The 22,022-nt window shown below is 49.1% G+C and overlaps 1 protein-coding gene and 1 long non-coding RNA gene across 2 annotated transcripts; both read left to right on the top strand.

The window, feature by feature from the left end:
- Nucleotides 1-1,130: 1,130 nt before the first annotated feature.
- On the top strand, nucleotides 1,131-11,027 carry SHH (sonic hedgehog signaling molecule). Its single transcript, XM_019283140.2, has 3 exons — nucleotides 1,131-1,702; nucleotides 6,446-6,707; nucleotides 10,235-11,027. The coding sequence occupies exons 1-3, from the start codon at nucleotides 1,394-1,396 to the stop codon at nucleotides 10,939-10,941; spliced, it is 1,278 nt and encodes a 425-aa protein (XP_019138685.2). The 5' UTR covers nucleotides 1,131-1,393; the 3' UTR covers nucleotides 10,942-11,027.
- Nucleotides 11,028-11,098: 71 nt separating this feature from the next.
- LOC109143975 lies at nucleotides 11,099-14,480 on the top strand. Its single transcript, XR_002044449.3, has 2 exons — nucleotides 11,099-12,631; nucleotides 13,130-14,480. It is a non-coding gene; the product is annotated as an uncharacterized LOC109143975 (long non-coding RNA).
- The last annotated feature ends 7,542 nt before the right edge of the window (nucleotides 14,481-22,022 follow it).

The following is a 22,022-nucleotide window of genomic DNA, read 5'->3' as shown; positions in this document are numbered from 1 at the left end:
TTACAGGCAGAGAAGTGTTTGTTCATATGGGACTCTGCTGATCTGTCTAACCTGCTCTATCAGCCTCATCTCTGCAATTTTGCTCGTCTCTCAACACCTCTGTCTGATTAGTAGCTTTTGGAGATCGGGATAAAGACATCACTTGCCACGCTGCATGAGATAACAATTAATTTAACATTAAACTTATCCCCTTTCCATTCACTTTGCTTGGATCGATCTCTGTTAATTGTGTTTGCGGATGCTTTCAACACTATGCTTTTCTTAAAAACTTAATGACACCCCGCAAGGAGGTGTAAGAGTCTAAAACGCTCCTCTCCGACTTTGACCAAAGAAACAAAGAATATAGCCCCAGCGTGCTCAGGAGAGCATCTATTTTTAATCAGTTGATTATTCATGCACTTCAGAAGATACAACGTTATCTTAAACTGGGTGATAGTCCTGATTTTATTAAAAAAAAAAAAAAAGTGCCACACTGCAGTTGTGTGATACACAAGTCAGACAGCCTAACTTCATTTAACTGCCGCTTCGCATCAGACCTGTTTCTGCTTTTAAAGTGGTCATTTATCAGCTAAAAGGCGAATGTGTTTAAAAATGTATGTCTTTGGGAGGGAGAGCAATCTCCTTTTTCAGGGGCAAGAAACCTGTTACAAAGCCATTTAGGTGGGTGCGCTCTGAAATGTCATTATTCCCCCCCGGGGCGTTAATATTGCCCAAATACGTTCCTATTTTCACGGCGCCCCGATAATTCGGCATTTTATTTAACCACAACTGCCCTTCCAAACTTGACTTGCACTGAGGCAGCCTGCAAATCTTAATTTTTTTCCCCTCTTTCAGAGAGGCATCTGTTCCTCTTGCTGACAAATGTACCATTCTGCCAAGAAAGTTTTTGAAAAAAAAAAAAAAAGGAGAAGAAAAAAAAAGAAAGAAAAAAGAAAAAAAAAAAAAGAAGCGTGTAATTGATGTTATCCCAAGAAAGCACGATCTCCACCCCTCTCAGCTCCAAGCCCTTCAGGTAAAAGGAAAAAAAAATCTTTCAAGAATTTGTTGCCTTTTTGAGGGTTAAAACATCAGAAGACAAGCTTGTCTCGCCTTGGCCAATCAGCTCTCGGCCCTGGCAGCTATAATATAGAACTAAAGGCAGACTCCTCTCACAAGCGTCTTGCTTTGCTACCATTAAAATCAGACCCTTTTTTTGTCTCTCGATTGCTGTCTCCCGACCAAACTCCGATGTGTTCCGTTATCAGCGACCTAAAGCCTGCCATTCCAGCACCTGTCTTGCTAGGGATCGGTGGATAGTATACGATTCAGAAAGCAGACAAGGACATAGGAGGAGAGAGAGCTCTAGAGAGACAGCCAGGGATAGGCACAGAGAGCTTTGAAGTAATTGGATTCAATGGACGAAATGCTGCTGTTGACAAGAATTCTCTTGGTGGGCTTCATCTGCGCTCTTTTAGTCTCCTCTGGGCTGACTTGTGGACCAGGCAGGGGCATTGGAAAAAGGAGACACCCCAAAAAGCTGACCCCTTTAGCCTATAAGCAGTTTATTCCCAATGTGGCAGAGAAGACCCTAGGGGCCAGTGGAAGATATGAAGGGAAGATCACAAGAAACTCCGAGAGATTTAAAGAACTAACCCCAAATTACAACCCTGACATTATTTTTAAGGATGAAGAGAACACGGGAGCTGACAGACTGATGACTCAGGTAGAGCCACAGAGATACCTGTATTTGTGTTTGTTAACCTCTCTGAGCAATCCTAAAGGACGCATCTGTCTTAGTATTTTTGAAAGCCCCCCCTTTCCCTCTCCCCCTCCTCCCCCCGCCCCTCCAAACTCTGCTAGTTTCCCCATTAAATGTAAATACCATCTATCCAGACAAGTTAGCAGGGGCTGGAGCTGGAGGTGTTTAGATATTCGGTGGGGGAATCTGTGTGATACTTACAGTCATTACCGTGCCATGGCGTTCCCTGTAACTTGGTTAGTGATTGCTGTTTGCATTTGTCCCCAAGGATGCACTTTGATCAAACGAATTGCATACAGCTCAGCGGACCCCAAGTGTATAGTGACCGCCAGGCCACCCACTCATTATTACAAACGTAGTCCGTGGTTGCTGCGCCTGCTGACTTGATTTATATATATATATATATTCTTTAATTTCTCTTTTTTTCTCCTTCATTTCATTTTAACCTTCATTATTATTATTGTTTTCCTCGCGAGCATATTCTAAATTTAGTAGGCATGCAGTCGTGCACTCACAAAAGGCAGCTGAAGCCGGATCGACCGTTCCTCATCTGATTCCGTATTATATAGCTCGTATTGCAATACCATCATTTGCAATTGTGCCCATCAGAGCGTAAATATATTGATATTTCTTTAAGGATGCTCGCCGCCAATGCCTTGGTACTTCCATAGGGGAGGGACTTGCAACTTATCGGCATTGCATCACCTTCTGTTTTAAAAAATCTGATGGCACAAGGTTTACAACTGGGTAAATATTGGATCTCGGGTGGAATCGGATTGCGGAACCATTTTATGGGGGAAAAAAAAAAAGAAAAAAAGATAAAGGAGAGAGAAAGAGAAAGAGAGAAAGAGTGTGAGAGAGAACCGCTCCGAGAGTCACCTCGTAATTATTATTCATGCTCAACAGAGAGCTCGGTGAAGTCAATTGCTCTGCCAATCCCGGAGTTTCAGAAACTACATGCAATCTAGACACTGGAAATGGGTTTCCTCCAAATATAGGTCAACAGCGCTTTTTTAATATTAATACATTTAAGCCCCACCTTCAGTGCTAGAGCAGGACTCGCCTGGAAGGACTAGGCGGGGAGTGGACGCGGGCAAGGGGGGGTGGGGGTGGAATTTCCCAAACTCTCCCCGTTCCTCGGCCTGATTTTCCGCACGTTGCCGGGTCTCTCGGGGCGAGGGACCGGCGGCCGCCACCATCTCCTCCCGACCACCTTAAATCGCACCGCACCTCAGAGCGCGGCGGCGCCTCCGCCCGTCGCCGCCGCCGCCCCGCGCAGGGGTGCGGAGCGGAGCGGAGCGGGGTGCCGGTCCCCTCTCGGGCGCTGCCCGCGCCCCTCCGCGCACCCGCCGTCCTCCGCCCCCGCTGCCTCCGGAGCCGCATCTCTCGCATTTTCAGCTCCACTTACTCCCCTCGCGTATCGATCGCGCCGGCTCGGGTTTCACCCTTCCCTCCGCAGCCCGGCGGCAGCGGCGGCGGCGGCGGCTCCGCGGGAGACGGGCTCCCGCCGGGGCTCGGCGCATCCCTCCCTGCGCGGCTGCGCCGGTGCGTGTGGGCGGCGGAGAGGAGCGGAGCGGGGCGGCGGGCGCGGGGGGAGCCGGGGCACGGTCGGGAGCGGTGGGCTGCGGGCCGGGGGCGGGCTGCGTGCTGACCCCGGCCCCGCGGCTCTCCCGGGGCACGCCGCGCCGGCTACGCGGCTGGCCGCTCCCGCTGCATTAGCTGGCAGCGTCTGAACTCCTGACCTTCTGTCAACTTCCCTCAGACGAACGAAACGAAAACAAATACTTTTCCCCCCCTCCTTCAGTGCTTGTTCCCGTGCCTTAGACACAAAGGGGGGAGGTGGGCTGAGAGCAGCGGGGCCGGGGAGGCCGCAGGGCCGGGTACCCGGCGGCAAAGAGGGGAGCGAGGTGGGGGAACGTGGTCGGGGAGCGAGCGGGACTCCGGCACCCCTGGGCCAGGCAGGGAGCGGGGAAGCGGAGCGGGAGCGGGGAGCAAGCGGAATGGTTGCCCTTGTCCCCCGTTCCCCGGCGACCCGGGGTGCCGTCCTGCCGCTGGCCTCCCTGCCTTGCTTTCGTCTCCTTCCCTCTCTCCCTCGGCCAGCAACCTCTCGTTAAATCCCAGCCTTTAAACGCCGGCTTCGGGAGCCCTTCAACCATGGAGAGATCTTTCATGGACAGAATCGTTAAACTTGCAGAGTGGTTGCCGAATGCATTAGCCGCTAGTTAATATTAACTCCAGAAGGGGAGGGGGGGCGAACGCAAACAGAGGTAGGTAAGTCAGGTTTTCAACTTTGCAGGTGACACCAGCAGTTTGCTAAGGGCTCCCCCCTTCCTCCCCTTCCTCCCCCCAACCCGGCCATTGGCTGGATTCGGGAGAGAGATAAGGAGGCCAGGTCAGTATGATAAAGATGGAATTTGTATGAAATAAAATAGCAATCTCGTGTAATGCAGGCACACAACCGGTGCGTGATGTGAGGAATTTAGAGATCAACTTGGCATTTAGGAAGCCCACCAGGTTGTTTACACTGACAGGTACCTGTTAAGTGTTTCCTTCAAGCAATTCATTTGTGAAGAGATTAGGAGCTGGCAGGAGAGGGCTTGTTGAACAACTTTGCCTCCACACAAAGCGTTAGTGGAGGCAGCCCTGCTGAGCTTCACGGTGGCTGAACAGAATTGGGCTTGATTTGTGGCACACGACCCAATGAATTAATAAATAGTCTGGGCTTCACGGCTTTTGACTCTGACAATCCAGCTCAGGCAGTATAAAAGGGAGAAAAGTCCTTTAGGACGCTGTTTCTTCTTCTTTATTTCGCCTGAAGCTGGGAACTGGTGCTGGCAGGGCCGGAGCGGCCAGAGCCCCTCGGCGCTGCCCGCACCGCTGTCCGCGTCCCTGCCCGCGCCCCCCGCGCCCGCTCCTCCGTGCGGGGCAAGACATCGCCGTGTCGCGCAGTGCTGTCGCCTTATCAGTAGCTGACATGTTTGATCCTTCGCCCCTCTTCCCCTGTAAATCAGTGAAGGAGCATATCTATCCACTCGGGTGTGAGAGGGAGAGGGAAAAAAATAAATCAACTTCCTTGTGCTGCTGCACTTTGCTGCCAGGAACGGTGCCGAAACCCAAACACCCGTCTCTCTCCATAAAACGGTAGGCCAGAGAGTCCAAAGTGAGCTCACGACTGTGTATTATATCTCTCGGATACCTGTGTGTTGCTGGAATCACTTTCATGGCTGTTGGTGGACACATGGGATTTTCTTGCTGAGCAACCTTGTCACGTCCCTAAAAGTAGCGTCGTCAGAGGGGCTTTGCCTTCCTGGGAGCTGTGAAAGGGGGATTTTGTGGTCTGCTATTGGGTGTGCTGTGAGCCCACTGGGGAGAAGGGTCCTGCAGAAGGCCAAGCATGGCACTCAGGCCAGTGAAAGTGTTGGGAGCGCAGCTTACTGAATCCCACCGTGGCTTTCAGCCACATCGATACTTGCATCAAGACAACCACATCGGGTATATCCATGGGTTGTTTTTCTCTCAAAAAGGAGGAAGAAAGCTGGCAAAATGTGTGTTTCTAACTCTGTACCTTTAGTCAAGCACTTTTCAGTGCTTTCGGTGCTGATTTTCTCTTTCTGTAGGGCTGAGAGTCCTTTTCCCCTACTGCTGCTGTGTCTATTCCCTGCCTGGCTAAGATGGGAATCCCCCCAAAACTTTCAGGGTTTCATTTAGAGCTCATCGCCCTCCAGGGCTGCCGCTCCCCTTTTCCTCATTTTCCCCCATCCTGTGCCCCTTATTACTTGGTCCCTGCGTGCCCTGGTGCTGCTGGGCCCAGTTCAGCCCAGGGAAGGCTGGTGGCTCTGGAGGTCGATGAAAAACCCTGCAGTGCTTTCTCCAAGCAGTTGGAAGGGTTTCACTCCACACAAAAGGGCTCCTATCTTGCATGGCATCCCTGCTTTGCTTAACTTCCCTCTTTGGCCCTCCCTTGCTTTTCATCTTCCCACTAAGAGCTATATTATTGTATGGATTTGCTCGGCTTTGTAGGCGAGCGCCGATGTATGTTTGAAGCAGAGTGAAGGCTCCCAGCCCATGCAGCTTTGAGGGCTCTAATGAGTGATGGGCGAAGGGAGAGAAAAATAAACCACCCCTCCCTACAGCACATAAAGGCTGTTAACATGTATTGATACCCTTTTCAACACAGAATTAAGCTGAAAAGACCAGGAGAGACATTCCGGGGGGGAATTCGTGACTCCGAGATATATGGCGAATGTTTGTTCTGGGCAGAAACTTTGCTCTCGGGAAGGCACAGGGCACTTAGCAGAGGGAATTTGATGCGTGCAGGTGGCTCTGAACTGCCACACTCACAGCCCAGCGCCGGTGGTGCGGCGGAGGGGGACCCCCTGTCCCTGCAACAGGTGCCGGGTGAGGGGGCGGCTTCGTCCCTGTGGGTATTCGTGGTGTTTCAGCGTCTGTTCATCCTGTATCCCCAGGTTTCACTCTCCTCCTCCTCACCTGCCTCCCCGTCCCTCCCTGGCAGCGGGGGAAAAGATGCTCAGTTCTGGCTGAGCCCATCCTGGGGTGTGTTTGGCAGGGAGCGGAGGGATGCCCCCTCTTTGGCTGGGCAGGGAGGGCAGGATGAGGCCCAGGGGGGTATAGATAGAGAAGGGGGAGTGTTCCCCTGGCTGCAGCACCCCCACAATGACCCTTCCCTGTCTGCCCGTGTCCCCGCAGCGCTGCAAGGACAAACTGAACGCCTTGGCGATCTCTGTGATGAACCAGTGGCCCGGGGTAAAGCTGCGGGTTACCGAGGGCTGGGACGAGGACGGCCACCACTCCGAGGAGTCCCTGCACTACGAGGGCCGCGCCGTGGACATCACCACCTCGGACCGGGACCGCAGCAAGTACGGCATGCTGGCCCGCCTGGCTGTCGAGGCTGGTTTCGACTGGGTCTACTACGAGTCCAAGGCGCACATCCACTGCTCCGTCAAAGCAGGTAAGGCGGGCAGCCTGCCCAGGGACGCGTCGAAGTGGGCGGACACCCCCGGGCCACGACTCAGCGCCCCAGAGCCTTCTGTGCCCTGTGTCTGCCGCCGGGCTCCCTCCTCCTGTCCCTGCAGGGTCCCCATCACCCGGCCCGCCCCGTCGGGGCTCCCGCAGGGATGGGAATGGAGCCCCGAGGGCGCAGCCGGCCTTCCCCCGCCTCTTAGTGACCCCGCCGTAGCAGAGGTGGGGGAAAGGAAAGAATGAAGGGGAAGGAGGGGAAAAAGCGCCCAGCTGCAACTGTTTTTCACAGCGTTTTTATTTGGGTGATTTGCTCGGCCAGCCTTCCCACGAGCTCTGCGTCGCAGCCACACACCCTTCTCCTCCCCCCGTGGGATCTACTGCTTTCCCCATCCAAGGAGCATGTTCAACACAAACACTCGTGGCCGTCTCCAGCCGCCCCGCTGGCTGCACGCCTTACTCGCGAGCGCTAATCTCCGAGTGGGAGCCGGCCAGGAAAATAAATAAGTAACGTGGTCCCCAGCCTCCTTCAGCGGTAGCCGCTAGGAAATTCCCAGACAGGGATACACATACACATAATTTTTTTCCTCCCCTCCCCTGTGCTTACAACGCCACACGCTGTCTCAACCCGGGAACAGCTCACAAGAAATCCCCAACTCGCAGAGTTCCTTTTCTTCACACTTGACTCGTTTTTTGGGGTAGCAAATCTGTTGACAAGTGCCAGCCCCCAGCTCCACCGCCTCCCTCCATCCAGCTGTATGACATCCAAAGCTCTTTTTAAGAGCATACTCTAGCCCAGCAACCTGCTGGATGTGTCAAGAAACACTTGGCTGCAAAAGAAAATAATGGGCTTTCTTTAAATATAGCCGTTTGCTTCGAACCCAGCAGCCTCACGGCAGGGAAACCAGCCCGGCCCACCTGCAGGAGGGGTTTATTCTCCCCATTACAGCTCAGAGCTCCCCAGGGGCTGAGCACCTCTCCTGGCCCATGTGGGCTTTGTCCTGAGAGCCTGCTACTGCTTTTGTTCAGCTCCTGGGTCCTTTCTAGCCGAAAAGAGGCCCTGCAAAACTGTCAGCTGTGTGGAGATCCGAAACACCCCTTTCAATAGCCAAGATGGGCTTTGTAGCGCAAGGTGTCCGATTGTGGTGCGCGATGACCTTAGCCCAGGAGCGCCTCCTAATCCACCACAGGGGTGTTTCATAGGAGAGGAGCAACCCCAAGCTGCTCATTGAGATTCGGCACACACGGACTTGGGGGCAATATTTAGAGGGTGTCAGGCAGGGTCGTGTGACTGTATGAGGCAGTCTGAAGGGAGCAGGCTTGAATTCCATCCTCTCAGCCTGATCTTAAACTGTCCAAACCTCATTTCATGACAGAGCATCTCATGAGAAGATTAATCCCATAATGCCAGCAGGAAGATTCTTTATCTAGATCTCTGTTTGCAAAAAGTATGATCCAGGAGACTGGAATGCAAAGAAGAGTTCCCCCAAGGCCTGAATTATTGTCACCAGAACAGAGGAGGGAGAGGCAGGGGTGGTAAAAGGGACATTGATAATGCGCTACAGCAAGTATTTAGAGCAAGCTTCTACATTTAAAATTCAAATACAGATCTTGAGTGCCTTGGAAAAGTGGCTCTGCTGTGCAAATAGTGCTTGGAAGGTCCTGGGTTTTTTGGAGAGTATGTGTGTGAATTGGCACATAGGGTTTCTGCACCTGAACAAATAGGGAGGGGGAGAAAAGGGGGGGAAGAAGCTGGGAAAAAAATGGAAGTGTCCTCTCTTCCAAGAGTGTCTGCATTTATTACATGAATCAGAATGACAATGCTGATCCTTTATTGGATTTTAATTAGAGAACCCAAACAAGCACTGCTCAAAGAAGCAGATTTTCACACCTCTGCCAATTCACTGGCATGTTTGTAGAGCTGCTACACTACTACATCTATTCATCAAGTCCCTGAATATGCAAACAGAGCTGTAGCCAGACCTTTACTGCCAGCTTGTAGGAAGGTGTAGTTTGCTAGCAGAGGCCTCCACATAAAGCAAATAGCTTGTTTGTTGCCATGTCCTCCCTGAAGAGGGAAGCCTTGGAGATCTTGCTGCTTCATTTCTGAAGGAGAAGTGATAAAGTCATTAGCAAATCAATAACGGTCTAATTTTCACCCTTCCTGTCCTTCCTGAGAAAGTCATTAGGAGACACTCCAAGGATTTGTTTAAATCATAGGAATTTCAGTGACAGCCACAGAGGCAAAATATAAAATCTGTCCATCTTTAGGAGCTAAATCACCAGGTCTCTTAACTGGTATAAGGAGTAACTGGGAGAAAGCAGGAAAAGGCAAGGGAGGGATGGGGAATCTCAACAGCTGTAGCAAAGACACTTGCTACCATGACATACTATGGGGTATTACCCAATATTTAGAAAACCAGAGCTTTTAGGAACACTGCAAGTCCCTCTGTTAAGACAGAGACCAGCCTGGAACACAGCTTTCCCACTGCTCCACAGGCAGCAGGGCTTCCAAAAAGTGATTTGCAAGAGAGACTTAGAGTCTCATTGTTACTTTCGCTTTCTTTTACTCTGAGATTGTTCCACTCAGTAGCACTGGAAAGCAGCAACAGCTGATGACAGCATGTAGTATCTAAAATGAGTAACTCCCAAGAGCTGGAGGAGGTGAAGGAGGCATTTACTTGGGCCTGGCACAGGTGTTGGGCTGCTCTGGGACCGCAAGACCTGAGACAGGGAAGAGCATCCTTCTTCTAGTGGGGAGGGAGAAACTTTACCCTTTTTTGAAAGAGGAGTGAAGCAGAGTGCTGGAGATGCCAAGCAGGGGTGCCATGAGGGTGGGATGTGCCCCAGTAGCCACCACTCCTGCTGAGCAGGAGAGCAGTGAGGGCTGGAGTCAGCGTGGGGGCTTGTGCAGCATGGTGGAGTAGAACTGGGGAAATTTGGGCTGCTGCTTTGCAGTGGCAAAATTTGTGTGCACATTGGGCAAATCCTCCTCCTGTTCCCTGCTGTTTGCTACCCTAGATGTTCTCCTTGAGTCAGAGCTGAGTGGGCACCCCGAGCATCGTGAGCACAGGCACTTGCTTAGAGATGAAACTTTATGTCAGCAAAACCACTTGGCTTTGAAAGCCTGCAAGTTATCTGGCATCAGGTGTCAGTGCAGGGTAAACAGTAGCCAAGTGAGAAGTTCTTCCAGAAGAGATTTTGTTCTGGAACAGTTTTCTCAGTGGAAATATTTTGGCTCACTTCCTTAATGAGACAAATCAGTCTCGTAACTCCTAACCTAGAGGGAAACACACTGGCTCAAAGCTGGCAGGAAGGGGATTCTCACTTGACCCACTGAGTGCAAATCGGGCGTGTTCATAGATGAGAACGGAGGAATTTCAGAGGAAAGTGGGGCTGTGTCCTGCACCTTCTTGGGTGGGTTGGGGTGGCTGGGTAAGTGATAAGTTCCCCCATGCCCCCATGACCCAGCCTGCCATGCGCCTCCTCTAACCCTGTTGTGCCTCTCTCCTCGCACAGAAAACTCAGTGGCGGCCAAATCTGGGGGCTGCTTCCCTGGCTCGGCCACGGTGCACCTGGAGCAAGGCGGGACCAAGCTGGTGAAGGACCTGAGGCCAGGAGACAGGGTGCTGGTGGCCGACACGGAGGGCCGTCTGCTCTACAGCGACTTCCTCACCTTCCTCGACCGGGAGGACGGCTCCCACAAGCTCTTCTACGTCATCGAGACCCGGCAGCCCCGGGCCCGGCTGCTGCTGACGGCCGCCCACCTCCTTTTCGTGGCCCCCCAGCAGAACCAGTCGCAGGACGGGGCCGCCAGCAGCCGGGCGCTGTTCGCCAGCCGCGTGCGGCCGGGCCAGCGGGTCTTCGTGCTGGGCGATGGCGGGCGGCGGCTGCTGCTGGCGGCCGTGCACCGCGTGTCGCTGCGGGAGGAGGCCTCGGGCGCCTACGCCCCGCTCACTGCCCAGGGCACCATCCTCATCGACCGCGTGCTGGCCTCGTGCTACGCCGTCATCGAGGAGCACAGCTGGGCACACTGGGCCTTCGCTCCCTTCCGCCTGCTCCAGGCCGTGCTGGCCGCGCTCTGCCCCTCCGCAGTGGGCGCCCCGATGGGAGAGCCGCCGACCCCCGGCATCCACTGGTACTCTCGGCTCCTCTACCGCATCGGCAGCTGGGTGCTGGATAGTGACTCTCTGCACCCGCTGGGCATGGTGGTGTCATCCAGCTGAGGGGACCCTGCGCCACCCCGGCCACCCGCCAGGCTCCAGCAGAGAGACAGAGACACAGAGGGAGAGAGAGAGAGAGAAAGGAGAAAAAAAAAAAAAAAAAAAACAAAAAAAAAGAGGAAAAAAAAAAAAAAAAGAAAAACCTAAAAGAGTAAAAAAAGAAAAAAATACATATTTTTAAAAGAGAGCACGGATTAAGACTTAAAAATAATAATAATAAAATAATAATAATTAAGTAGGACAGTCCAAAGTAGACTTTAAGGGAAACAAAGACCCCTGGAAGTTCTGTTCTGTTTAGTTTATAAATATATATATATTTTTATTTGTTCTTTTGTTTTGTTTGTTGGTTGTTTTTTTTTTTTTTCCTCCTCTCCTGGATATTTATTTCTTTGGTATTTTGAATAGATGTTTTAAATGATATGAACCGGACCTTCAAGAGCCTTAAATAGTTTCTTTGATAATTTATTATCATGTGAACTGTACTCACAGGGGAAAAAATTATTTTGTGAGGCCAAGTAAAACTGCGCAGAGTCTATTTTTCTACATGTCACGTGTGTCCTGACTTTCAGAAAGCAAAATTCTGTACTTTCCCATCTCTCCATTACATTGCTCCTTCATTTCAGCAAGCCTAAAAAACAAGCAAACAAACAAACAAACAAACACACACAAAAAAGACAAACTTCATGGGGGTCCGTAAATTATATTTTTATACACAGAATTGTAAATTAGATTTTTTTGAGAGATCAATACTTAACTGAATCACATTTCGTTTTTTGAAATAGTGTAAAATATGAGAATATATTATTTTAATTTAAATAGTTTCAAATGTAACATCATTTCCTGTATTGTTTTCCATGTTTTGCGTTGTAAAAACACCATTTGGCCATGTTCATGGAAGTCAAGACTGTTACACAAACTTTTTATTTGCAAAAACCGTAAGAAACTTTGTTATTTTTAACTTCAGAAAAAGTTTATTAGAAAATAATATTTTTTAAAAAGCGCACATGGCGGCAATTCTGTGACGATGGAGATGGTAGTTTGTACAGAGGGGGGAAAAGGATGTTTTGCATTAATAAATTGAGAAATAACTGCTGTAAATTTACTAAAATGTATTTTTGAATATTTTGTAATAGTTTTAATAGTTTTATAGAAATAAAATGTGCCATGCACAGTTTGGTTAGTATATAATAACTAAGAGTTCCTGGTGCATCCCATTTTTTTTTTCCTTTTTGCTTATTGGTTTAGGAATTATGATGCCTAAATGAGTGCCCGTTATTTTATTTAGATGTGTTGCTTATAACATTTAATTTTGGTACTTTAATTAAGGAAATGAATCCATCACATCTGTGCATAACCTGGAATCTCTTGTACTGACAGTAGAACCTCACTTATTTGCACGAGCGACCGGCAGACGGGTTTTCCTTTGCCAGAGCCCTGGCTCCCCATCCGCGCTCAGGTGATGCTCCTCTCTTCCAGCTCCAGCACCGGCTCCATGTCCACTTCCCAGTCTGGTCTGGAGACTGTGGATGGCTCTTAAAATTGATTTCTGAGGACGTTAAAGCAAGTTTTCCCTTTGAAGCACGTTAATGTGAAGGCAGGCAGCTGTCTTCACCTTGGGACAACACCGGGATTTCAGTGGGCTTCAATTTGGGTGCCCAGAAGATGGAAACCTGAGGGAGAGACATTGACTTTGGTGAGTTAGAGGGATTCATGTGGCTGATGCTGGAAGAAGGAGATGGCCACCAGATTTCACTGGCCACTTTGAATAACAGCACAGGGCTTGGGGCCACTGAGAACAGACCAAACGCCCTTTGCAAAACAAACAAAAGGATAAAGATTTGTTCATTTATCCTGAGAGACATTCCTTAGCTGTAACGCAGGAGTCCGTCCCAAGCCACCCATGGGTGAATGTGCTGGAGATGTGTTTTAGGAGCTGAGTGGTGCGGCCAGCGCTGCGTCCCCTGCCTGGTCCCAGCCCCAACCCACCCCAAGGGGATCATCCTTGATAGGTGCTGATCAGTGAGGTTCTGCTGCACCGTGTGCTCCTCCATGGAGGGTTTCCAGGATCCCTTTAAAAATTTTGCAAAACATTGTGTGTGCATGTGTGTGCGCGTCTGCGACGGGACCATGCTGGAAGGGAGCTTGCCTTGAATGTCTTCTCACCTTTTCTTTGGTTTCCATTACTCACCAGTCTAGGATGTTCATCCACCAGGCCTTTTGCTCCAGAGAAACAGCCATGTTCTCTGCCGGGATGGACGGCAGCTCCAAGGCCTCCCGGAATGCCCCTGCCTGCGGCCATCTCCAGAGAGTGTAGACAGTGCTCTTCCACGCTGAAATCCTAGGAGTTTCTGGAGCACTGTCAGGAGCTGATGGCCGAGCCCCATGCATGAGCACTGCTGTGTCAAGCCCCAACAGATGGATGTGGTCTCTTCTTCCTGTCAACCTCTAGTCCAGGCCCACTTCCAGCCTCCAAAGATTGGACATGGCCAGGCTGATGAGACTTCGGAGTGACCACAGCGTACTGCAGCGCCAGGAGAGGAACCAAGCCACCCCATGCCCACCCGACATGAGGCATCACGGGGGACTGTGGACTGCCTGGTGGGTGCTGAGGGCTTGCTGCCCACCCCAGCTCGGACTCTGCCACCTCCCTGTCTTTGGGATGTGCTGGGGGCTGCAAACCCAGCTGATTTGGGGCATGTGAGAATGTGATCGTGGAACAAATGAGTCTCTGCTGTAAGAGTTTGGCCTTAGTACAGCAGCGTCTGGGTGTCTGAGCTCTCTTACCATGTCTCTGAGAGGTGGTTGATGTTTTTTAAGGCCTTTGCACTCAAAGAAATGACCGTGTTGGAAGGTCCCTTCTCCAGAGGTTGGGTGGTGGAGGTGTTTAGGGATATCAATGATCAAACTTAAAGCCACTGGCGTGAGGGCTTTCAGTCAAAATCACAACTGAGATGTAAAAGAGCCATCAGACCAGATCCCACGCTTGTGTCAGGGCAAGGCATGTGCCTGGATGGGACCACACCAGACATTGCCTCATTTAATCTTCACCCAAAGGCCGAGATGAGCTCAGAGCTTTGTGGTGTGAGAGAAGCTAAGATGCTCTTACGCCAGGATCAGCCTGTTTCACCGAGCAGAGAAATGCTGTGCCATGTTCTCCGTTGCACTTATTCCAAGCAGCTTCATGTCCTCCTCTCATCATGTCTGTATTTCACCTCTCCCTCTGGCGCCTCTCGTCAGGATCACCCCTCAGTGGTGTGTTAGAAGTGCTTCCTTAGATGGGCCAATCCAACCCATAGCTACAGCTCTTATATGAAGGATGTACTGCCATAACCTTGTGCAAAACATCTAGGAGATGTCACTGTCCATTTTCAGGGTCCAAGTATGGCAATAGTTTGTATAAAATGTACACATAGTGGTGGCTACAGAATAGTTTATGACTAAATACGTATCTATTACTGTCAAAATAATGTATAAGAATGTACTTGAAGCTATTATCCTTGTGCTCTGTTGTCTGAATAATTAAAGAAATTACAGAGACTTCCTGAAATGTCTGATATGTGATGGCATTCCTATCTCACACTCTCTGAGGATTTTACCCTGATGACATTGAAACGCAGAGTGGGGATCCTGTGGGATTTGGTATTGGACTCTTCAAACATGTCAGGAATTGTGCTGGTGCCGCTTCATGTGGTGGTCACAACATCCCTCTCCTCCCACCTACAGCCACGTAGACAGTCTGTCATTTACCTGTGAAATACTGCATGGCTTTGCAAAGCTAACTCATTTGGAAGGGTTCTGCGGGGAGGCCAGAGGTGCCCTGAAGGGCAGCCCAGCAGCAGCCGCCTGTCCTCTCCACCTCCCTCACCCAAGCGAACGTGAGAAATGACCCTAATGGGACTGGGAGTAGTTTGTGTTTACCTGACCAATAGTTCAAGCAGTGCCCTGGTGCTCAGACACCAGGGAAACCCTCCAAAGGGAAGCTTGGGTGGGCCAGTAAAAGAGGATCACATCCACAGTGCAACTAAAATCCAAGCCAAGCACTGGGGTGAAGCAGGTCTTTCACAGCCAAGTAGCTGTGCTGTGCCTCAGCCAGCAGCTCTTTGTGCCCTCACATGGGAAAGGTTGCCTAGCTGGATGGTTAGACATATATATGCACATATATGTATACAGATAAAATATTATTATCCTGATATTAGGAGCTCAGCATATCCTATCAGGATATAAACATGTTTACATTGGCCCTCCTGAGCATTTCACGTCACGCCGAGGCTGAGCAGATGTAAATCAGCCTGGTTGGGTGATAATTGGGCAGCAGTTTTGCAGCCCCAGTACAGCATCTATTTCAATTACAGGGGGAAGGAAACCAGAAAGAGCATTTTATCTTACTCATTACTGCAATCCATAAGGGACCACTGAATTTCTTAAGCTTTTGAAATTCTCTCTTCAGCAGTTTCTACCTAAAACTAGTTCAAACTTAACTGGAAAAAAAGGTCAATTTTCCATGTACAGAGCCCATCAGAGCTTTCAAAGGAGCAGTGTTAATGTGATCCTTGGCCTCTGCAGGCTGAAAGGGAAAAAATCATCTTTAAAAAATGCATCTTTACAAGCGATGGGGCTGTCTCAGATTTGATAGGAGGTCTGTTTGTGCCAAGATTGTTAAATATAATTTTTAATGCTTTGCATTTGGGGTGTTTAGGCTTACATATTTAAGTAATTTTGGTTTTCAGGGATAAAAAATAGTGAACAAATCCAGGAAAATACGAGTTTAATGGTCTTGTCCTGGTTCCAGTGAAATCAAGAGTGGCATCCAGAGGTGATCTGGGTGCACAGGCAATTGTGCACCTTAAAGCTGAGTGCAGGATCCTTTATAACTTCTTTTCCTTTCATTTTTAAGTGAGAGCAAGACATCTCTTCAGACAAATATTGCTGCAAATCAGGAGTGAAACCACAAGGTCAGGAAATCTTTTTGGGGTAAAAATATTTGTTTTGATGTCCTGTGTCCTAAATGTGAAATAAATATTAGATTTGCTCAGTTCGGTGTGAACAAATGTCCATTTGTATTACTGTGGAGGAGAGGTGACAAGGGATGCTCTGTGTGGCGTGACTGTGGAGGGTTCCTTGGCCACCAAACTCACATCTGGCTGTTGCCCAAGGGCAGGAGGGCTTGGACATGGACAGGGGAGCAGGGATGCTGTGAGAAGACCATGCAGATCTGCCCAGCTCGCTGGACTCTGGGAATGGCACAGGGACCCCTTCTTCTTCACCCCATCTCTGGGGCAGAGCTTGCCTTGGACCAGACCCCTGGGACACCAGGATGCCCCCTTGAAAAGGGGATGTACTCACAGGAAAATATCCTTGGGAATGCTGTATCATTCCAAGTTTTGAGTCTTTTGGTGGCATTCGCTGCAAGGGAGTGGATGCTACGTCTGTGTGCAATTACAGCAACATCCTTTTGGTCTCATGACAGACAGACACTGTGTCACAGATCTGTCATAGGGTTTCCCTGGGTGGAGGAAGCTTATTTACAAGCAGGATGCAGCTCAGGCAGCTCAGGCTTTGGCTAGTTTGGAGCATTAAAGCATTTCATGCACTTTTGTTTTGAGCAGTTTAGGCTGTAAGCAGCCTCTGGTGGTCCCAGCTCTCATCTCAGCCCAGGCCAGCTTAGAGCAAGCTGCTGGAGGCCACCCTCTGTCAGGTCCCACATGTCTGCAAGGACGGAGGGGCTCCATCCCTCTGAGGACTGGCATTGTTCAATCAGCTAACAGTTTTCCTAAATACAGCAGCATTGCATCCCATCTATCAAGAATCTTCCTTTATATTCTCTTTGCATTTATTCTGAGAGGATGGAGACCAAAGAGTTAAAACAAGATTAGTTTTAAGAAATCTCAGGCTCAAAATCTGGGACATTCAGAGCTCTGCCAAGCTCTGCTGCTGCTTCTGCAGCCTGCCCTGAGCAGCGAGCTGCAACCTCACTCACCCATCTCACATCTTCCTTTTAAGTCAGCCCCATCCTGTTTTCTACAGCAGTAAGAACTGGTTTTAATTATTAGACAGGGATGAATGCAAATAAATATTAGTCTCAGGATTGCTCATGAACAATTCTCTTGGAATAGTCACTGGTTTGGTGTAAGCTTTGTTGGCTTTGCCAAATGATGCCCTTTCTACTCAGCAAAGTTTTTCTGGAAACAGGAGCGTAATAAATGTACAGTATCAAACAAGTCTGTTCTGGCACAGTATTTGTGTGAATAACCATTTTGTGCTAACACCAGTGGAAGCTACAGGGTTCACAGGCATCAGAAAGTCCAACTGCCATTCAAATAGTAGCAAATAATGAGTATGTGATCCCACAAATAACAACAAACCAACCTGGTTGCTTTCATTGAGGAAAATTATTATGAATCACTGTGTACTGTGGGCTCAATCCAACAACCACCAGCGTCAAAAGAAGTCTTTCCACAACTTCAAACAGGCAGGGAGCTGAGCTGTGTTTGCTCAGCTTTACCTGGTGTATCCATCGCTCTCATATTGCACCATTAAATAATAGAATTTATCAGGCAAGTAAGAATTTCCTAGAACAGCCAAGAGTGGGCAAATGTCATCCCCTGACTGCATAAGTGCAGCTCCCAGTGATGTCAGTAGGGTTATGGATGGGCAAAATGAGGTCAGACTGTGTTGTCCTACTTTATGTGCCCTGTGGTATTACACTCAATTAAGTTTTGTCTCCCAGGACACAGCCTCTCTCCCACTAAAGTCACCAGGAACTTTGTCACTACACAACAGTGCAGGAGGAGGCACGAAATACCAGTCAGTCTTTGATCCAGAGTGCAATGAGGTTTAACCCATGTACTCAGGAACTTTCAGCTGCACTTGAAGAGGGGGGATTAAATTCATTAAAAAATAAATATATCCACGAAAATCCAACACAGGACATCTTCAGGAGAAGGCAACAGCTTTGCAAGCTCACTCAGAGCCTTGCACAGTCTAGTAGACTCAGCAAGCCCTTCTTGCCAAGGCGGGAGGGCATCTTTCCTGCCCTCTGCCAACAGCTCTCCACTGATCCTTGCAGAAAGATCCTGAATATCATGGGCTACGCTTCTTTGGCAGCGCAGCAGAATCACTCACATCTTCTGTGTGGGTGACCACATGATTGACTACTTTGAAAGTATTAACCACTGGTTATGAACTGAAACTATAAATAGCTGTAGGAAGGAGAAAACAGTAAAAAAAATAATTCCTTTTTACGGACAAACAAGCTGCCAGAACAATGCTGGGCTTTGAGTGAACCAGGTTTGGTCCTTGCCCCTTTGATGGGGTTTCTTCTGATTTTGAGCAAGTAGCTTGTTGTCTCCCTGGCTTTACCAGAGGTGGGCAGAAAAACATCTCTGAGGATAATTTTCCACCATCTATGGGGCTGACATGATGAGAAACACAGTGAATCAGGTATCATCTACTTCCCATGTGCCACTCTAAGGGATGTCCTCTGTGGGCACATGGTGAAATGCAGGGACTATCCAAAACCTTTACACAGTCCAAGCCCGCGTAATTTACACATTGGTAAAAAACTCATCTAATTTTTAGATGTCTCACAGCTGCCAGTATTAAGCATTGTTATATATAAAATAAGCATGCTTCCTACAGGATTTGAAGTCCATTCTAAATATCTTTGGAAAAGAGGACAGCTGGCTTTTCCATGATGTTAAACTCAGCATTACACACATACATCACAAGGATGACCCACAAGGGTTTAGCCAGACCAAGGCTAAGAAACAATTTTGGCTTCTGATTGTGTCTCCGTGTACCTCCATGGAGAGGAGATACCTTCTGGCTGGTGGAGTCTGGCTGGATGAGGTCTCTAATGAGTGAGCTGAGACACCAAGAGCTCACAGAGACACCTGCAAATACATCTGAATGTAGGAGTCCTAACTTTACTTCTGAATCCTGCCTAAAATGTCACACCAGCCCTCTGCAGACTCCCCATGAGGTCCCAGGCTACATTTGGGACATCCTTGACTCATCCAGTGGACCTGGTGTGGGGTGCACATGGGCTTTCCTCAGCTCTGCAGAGTGACCGAGCTCTGGGCCCAGACACATTCACCCCTCTCTCTGTGCTGGGGTAAGCCCAGCGTAGTTCAAAGCCAGAGCTCTCTCTGGAGGTGGTTCTCCACTGTGGGATTAGGACTTCAGAGAGGCCACAAACCTCAGTGCCTCTCTTTCCAAGAACAAGGCACACTTGTTCAGCCTTGCCTGTGTAGGTATAAACACCGTGCACGTACAGTGTAGTTAATTAAAACTATTCCCACTCAATTTTCCCCTGGGGGAAGGAAGGGAGAAGATACATGCTCGTGGGAGAGGTGCTCATCATATTGCTTAATGTAATCTGGAGGGGGACATGCAGTGCTGTGGGGATAAAAAGCTGTGGGGGGCTGAGGAGCACCATGGAGAGCTGTCCCTGGAAAGAAATTTCCCTTAATGTGTACCCTGTCAAAGGGAAAAGGGGATGTGTTTCCGGGAGGGATAGCAGGAGACCAAGACGACCTGCTCCCTAAGGTGAGGAGATATGGATGGAGGCTTGCCCTGACACCCAACACAGACTTCTTGCTTGGGACTTTTGGGGATCTTGGGAACCTCCCACTTTCCAAAGTCCAGTTTTAGGGCAGCTCATGGAAAGGACAGAAGTCCCCAGTGGCTGGGTGTGGGTACAACACAGCCGGGTCTGTGCACCGGGGCTCAGTTCGAGCGACTCAGGGCTGACACCAGGAGCTGTCCTGGGCATCAGACACAGAACAGTCACAGCTCTCCCGCCCACCGCTCCCGAGTCACTTGTGGGGACAGCAGGGAGCCACTGGGGCCTGCCTTTAGTGCTGTGTGGGTGTGAAAGGGGTCGTTCACAGTGAGCGAATGCCCTGGTCTCTGCAACCAGCACTGTGACAGGCAGCATCACAGGTGTTGTCCTTGGCTCCTTGGCTCCCAAGCACAAGTACGAACATCCTCTGCACTGAGCACAGGATATGGGACAAGCCCTTCTGAAACATTTTCATTTCAAATAAGCTCTGGTGTCTTGCTTTTGTCAGTGCCGAGCAACGTGGAGCTGAGCTGGTGGTGCCACCGTGGAAGGGATGCAGTTGGTACCCACCAGTGCATGGGATGATGTAGATCCCTCAGGTGCTCTGGTGCCTTCCAGCAGGAGCTGAAAAATACCAGGTGCAGAAGGAAAGGTGTAGCTTTGTGGGATCTGCTGGTTGCAGCAAAAGCTGACCTATGTGCAGCAAGAAGGACCTAAGCACCACCAACATCCTGGACATGCAAAGTGTTTATGCTTTTCCCAGAACAGGATTAAACCAACTGCATTTAGAAGCAGGCGGGATGATGCCACTCTTCAGGGCAGGGGGGATGTCTCTGTGCAGCCCCTGACCCATCAGGGACTCAGCACGTAGGCATCTGGACAGCAGTGATGCCATTCCTCAGGGAGATGTGCCATGGGTTCCTCAGCTAGGGCTCAGGCACTTGTGAACCTGTGACAAGAGTATCTGGCACGGTAGGACCAAAGTGTGCCAAAGTGCCCCAAACATCCTAAATGAAAAAGTCAGATTTCATGCTATAGGTTCCCAGGGAGGCAAATTGTCACTTTAAAAACGTTAAAAAAAAGCCAAGTTTGGTCTCCCCGTGGAGCTGCTCTTTGCACCAGGGAAGTATTTTGCCTGATCACAAGGTGGTCCTTTTTAGGGGTGTTTTTTTTCTCTTAGCAAGGAGATATCTGTACTTTGGTTATCAACTGAAGCTAGGAATGAAATACACCTAAATATTACTTCTTCTTTGGGTGTAACTGAATATGCAGCAAAATTGGAGTATCTTCTTGTAGATTATACATTGGAGCTATTCTTTTCCTACTTATATGGATCCTGACAGGACAGAACTATTTATTGAGAGTTAAATAGTGACATCTGTTATCAGGAATATCAAATCCAGTAGAAGATGTTTCATATTAAAATAGAAACTCGTGGCCAAATTTCCTCTTGATGAATATAGACACAGCTTTATAAACTTCTTCAAAGTTTCGCTCTTTACAACAGAATAAAATTCAGCCCAAGGAGCTTCTATTAACAAGTCTTATACACATGTGCAAAAAGAGTCTGCTTTTAAAAAGTGTCTCACAACAACAAAAAGGCAGAAACAAACCCCCAGATCTTTCAGGTTTTGCTGCATTAGGTGGAATCAAAGTGACCTCTAGTGATTCCCTGTTAACCGTGCAGCTCGGCAGCCGCCTGCACTGAGCTTGAGGGGTGAGAGGGGACGTGTGCTGCTCTCTCAGCTGGCAAAAATGCAATCAATACCTGGTTAATGCAAAATTACAGCAATTAATAGCTGTTGCAATAACAATTATTACAATTCAAGTGGAGAATATTTTCCCAAACTCTACCATTTCTTCTCATGCAAGCTGTGCACTGTTAAAAGGAGTGTTTTCATCAGCCCATTAAAAATCAGCAACATAATGAATTTATTAGTAACTTATCATCCATGTGTCTTCTGGCACTGCTGACGTGCTGTTCTTTGGGAATAGACAGGATAGGAAGTGCACTAGATTTGTGATTTAACTCATTTGTTCCTAATTTTTGGAACAGTCTCGGGCTGATCACAAAATTATTACCAGTTGTGTAGGGGTTGTGGAGTGTTGCTGTGGGGCTAAGCCATCCCCAGGTTCAAGCAGAGAGATTATCACCTCTACAAGGTCATCTTTTCTCTCCCAGACTATTAAGGTTTTTTTAAAAAGAGCATAGAGAGAGGATGTTACAATTCATCAGTGGCAGGGGAAATGAAAATTGTGTATCAGCCAAATTATGTCGGTTTACCAAGAAAATCAATAGCAAAGGGAGTTAGAAATGGGGTGTCATCATTCAGAGGCAATGCAGGAGAAGATCTGTCAGCAGCAAGATGATTGTGTGCTCTGTCCTGGTATTCTCCAGGGATATTTCAGGGTTGGCAAAGGCAGAAAAAATCGTTGATTCCTTTGGTACAGAAGATTGGGATGGGCACGAAGAAGATGCTCAGGAGATGCTGAGCTCTGTTGGGACTCAGAATGTAGATAT

This window comes from Corvus cornix, chromosome 2 (genome assembly GCF_000738735.6).
Source record: "Corvus cornix cornix isolate S_Up_H32 chromosome 2, ASM73873v5, whole genome shotgun sequence".
NCBI lineage: Eukaryota > Metazoa > Chordata > Aves > Passeriformes > Corvidae > Corvus > Corvus cornix.
Note: the sequence above shows the minus strand (reverse complement) of the source record. Positions and strands in the feature narration are given on the sequence as shown.

Excerpts from the sequence above, each read along its gene's own strand:
- SHH (XM_019283140.2), top strand. The coding sequence starts at position 1,394 with ATGGACGAAATGCTGCTGTTGACAAGAATTCTCTTGGTGGGCTTCATC. Across the intron at positions 1,703-6,445 it reads CTGACAGACTGATGACTCAG|CGCTGCAAGGACAAACTGAA; the intron begins GTAGAGCCACAG and ends GTGTCCCCGCAG. Across the intron at positions 6,708-10,234 it reads CCACTGCTCCGTCAAAGCAG|AAAACTCAGTGGCGGCCAAA; the intron begins GTAAGGCGGGCA and ends CTCCTCGCACAG.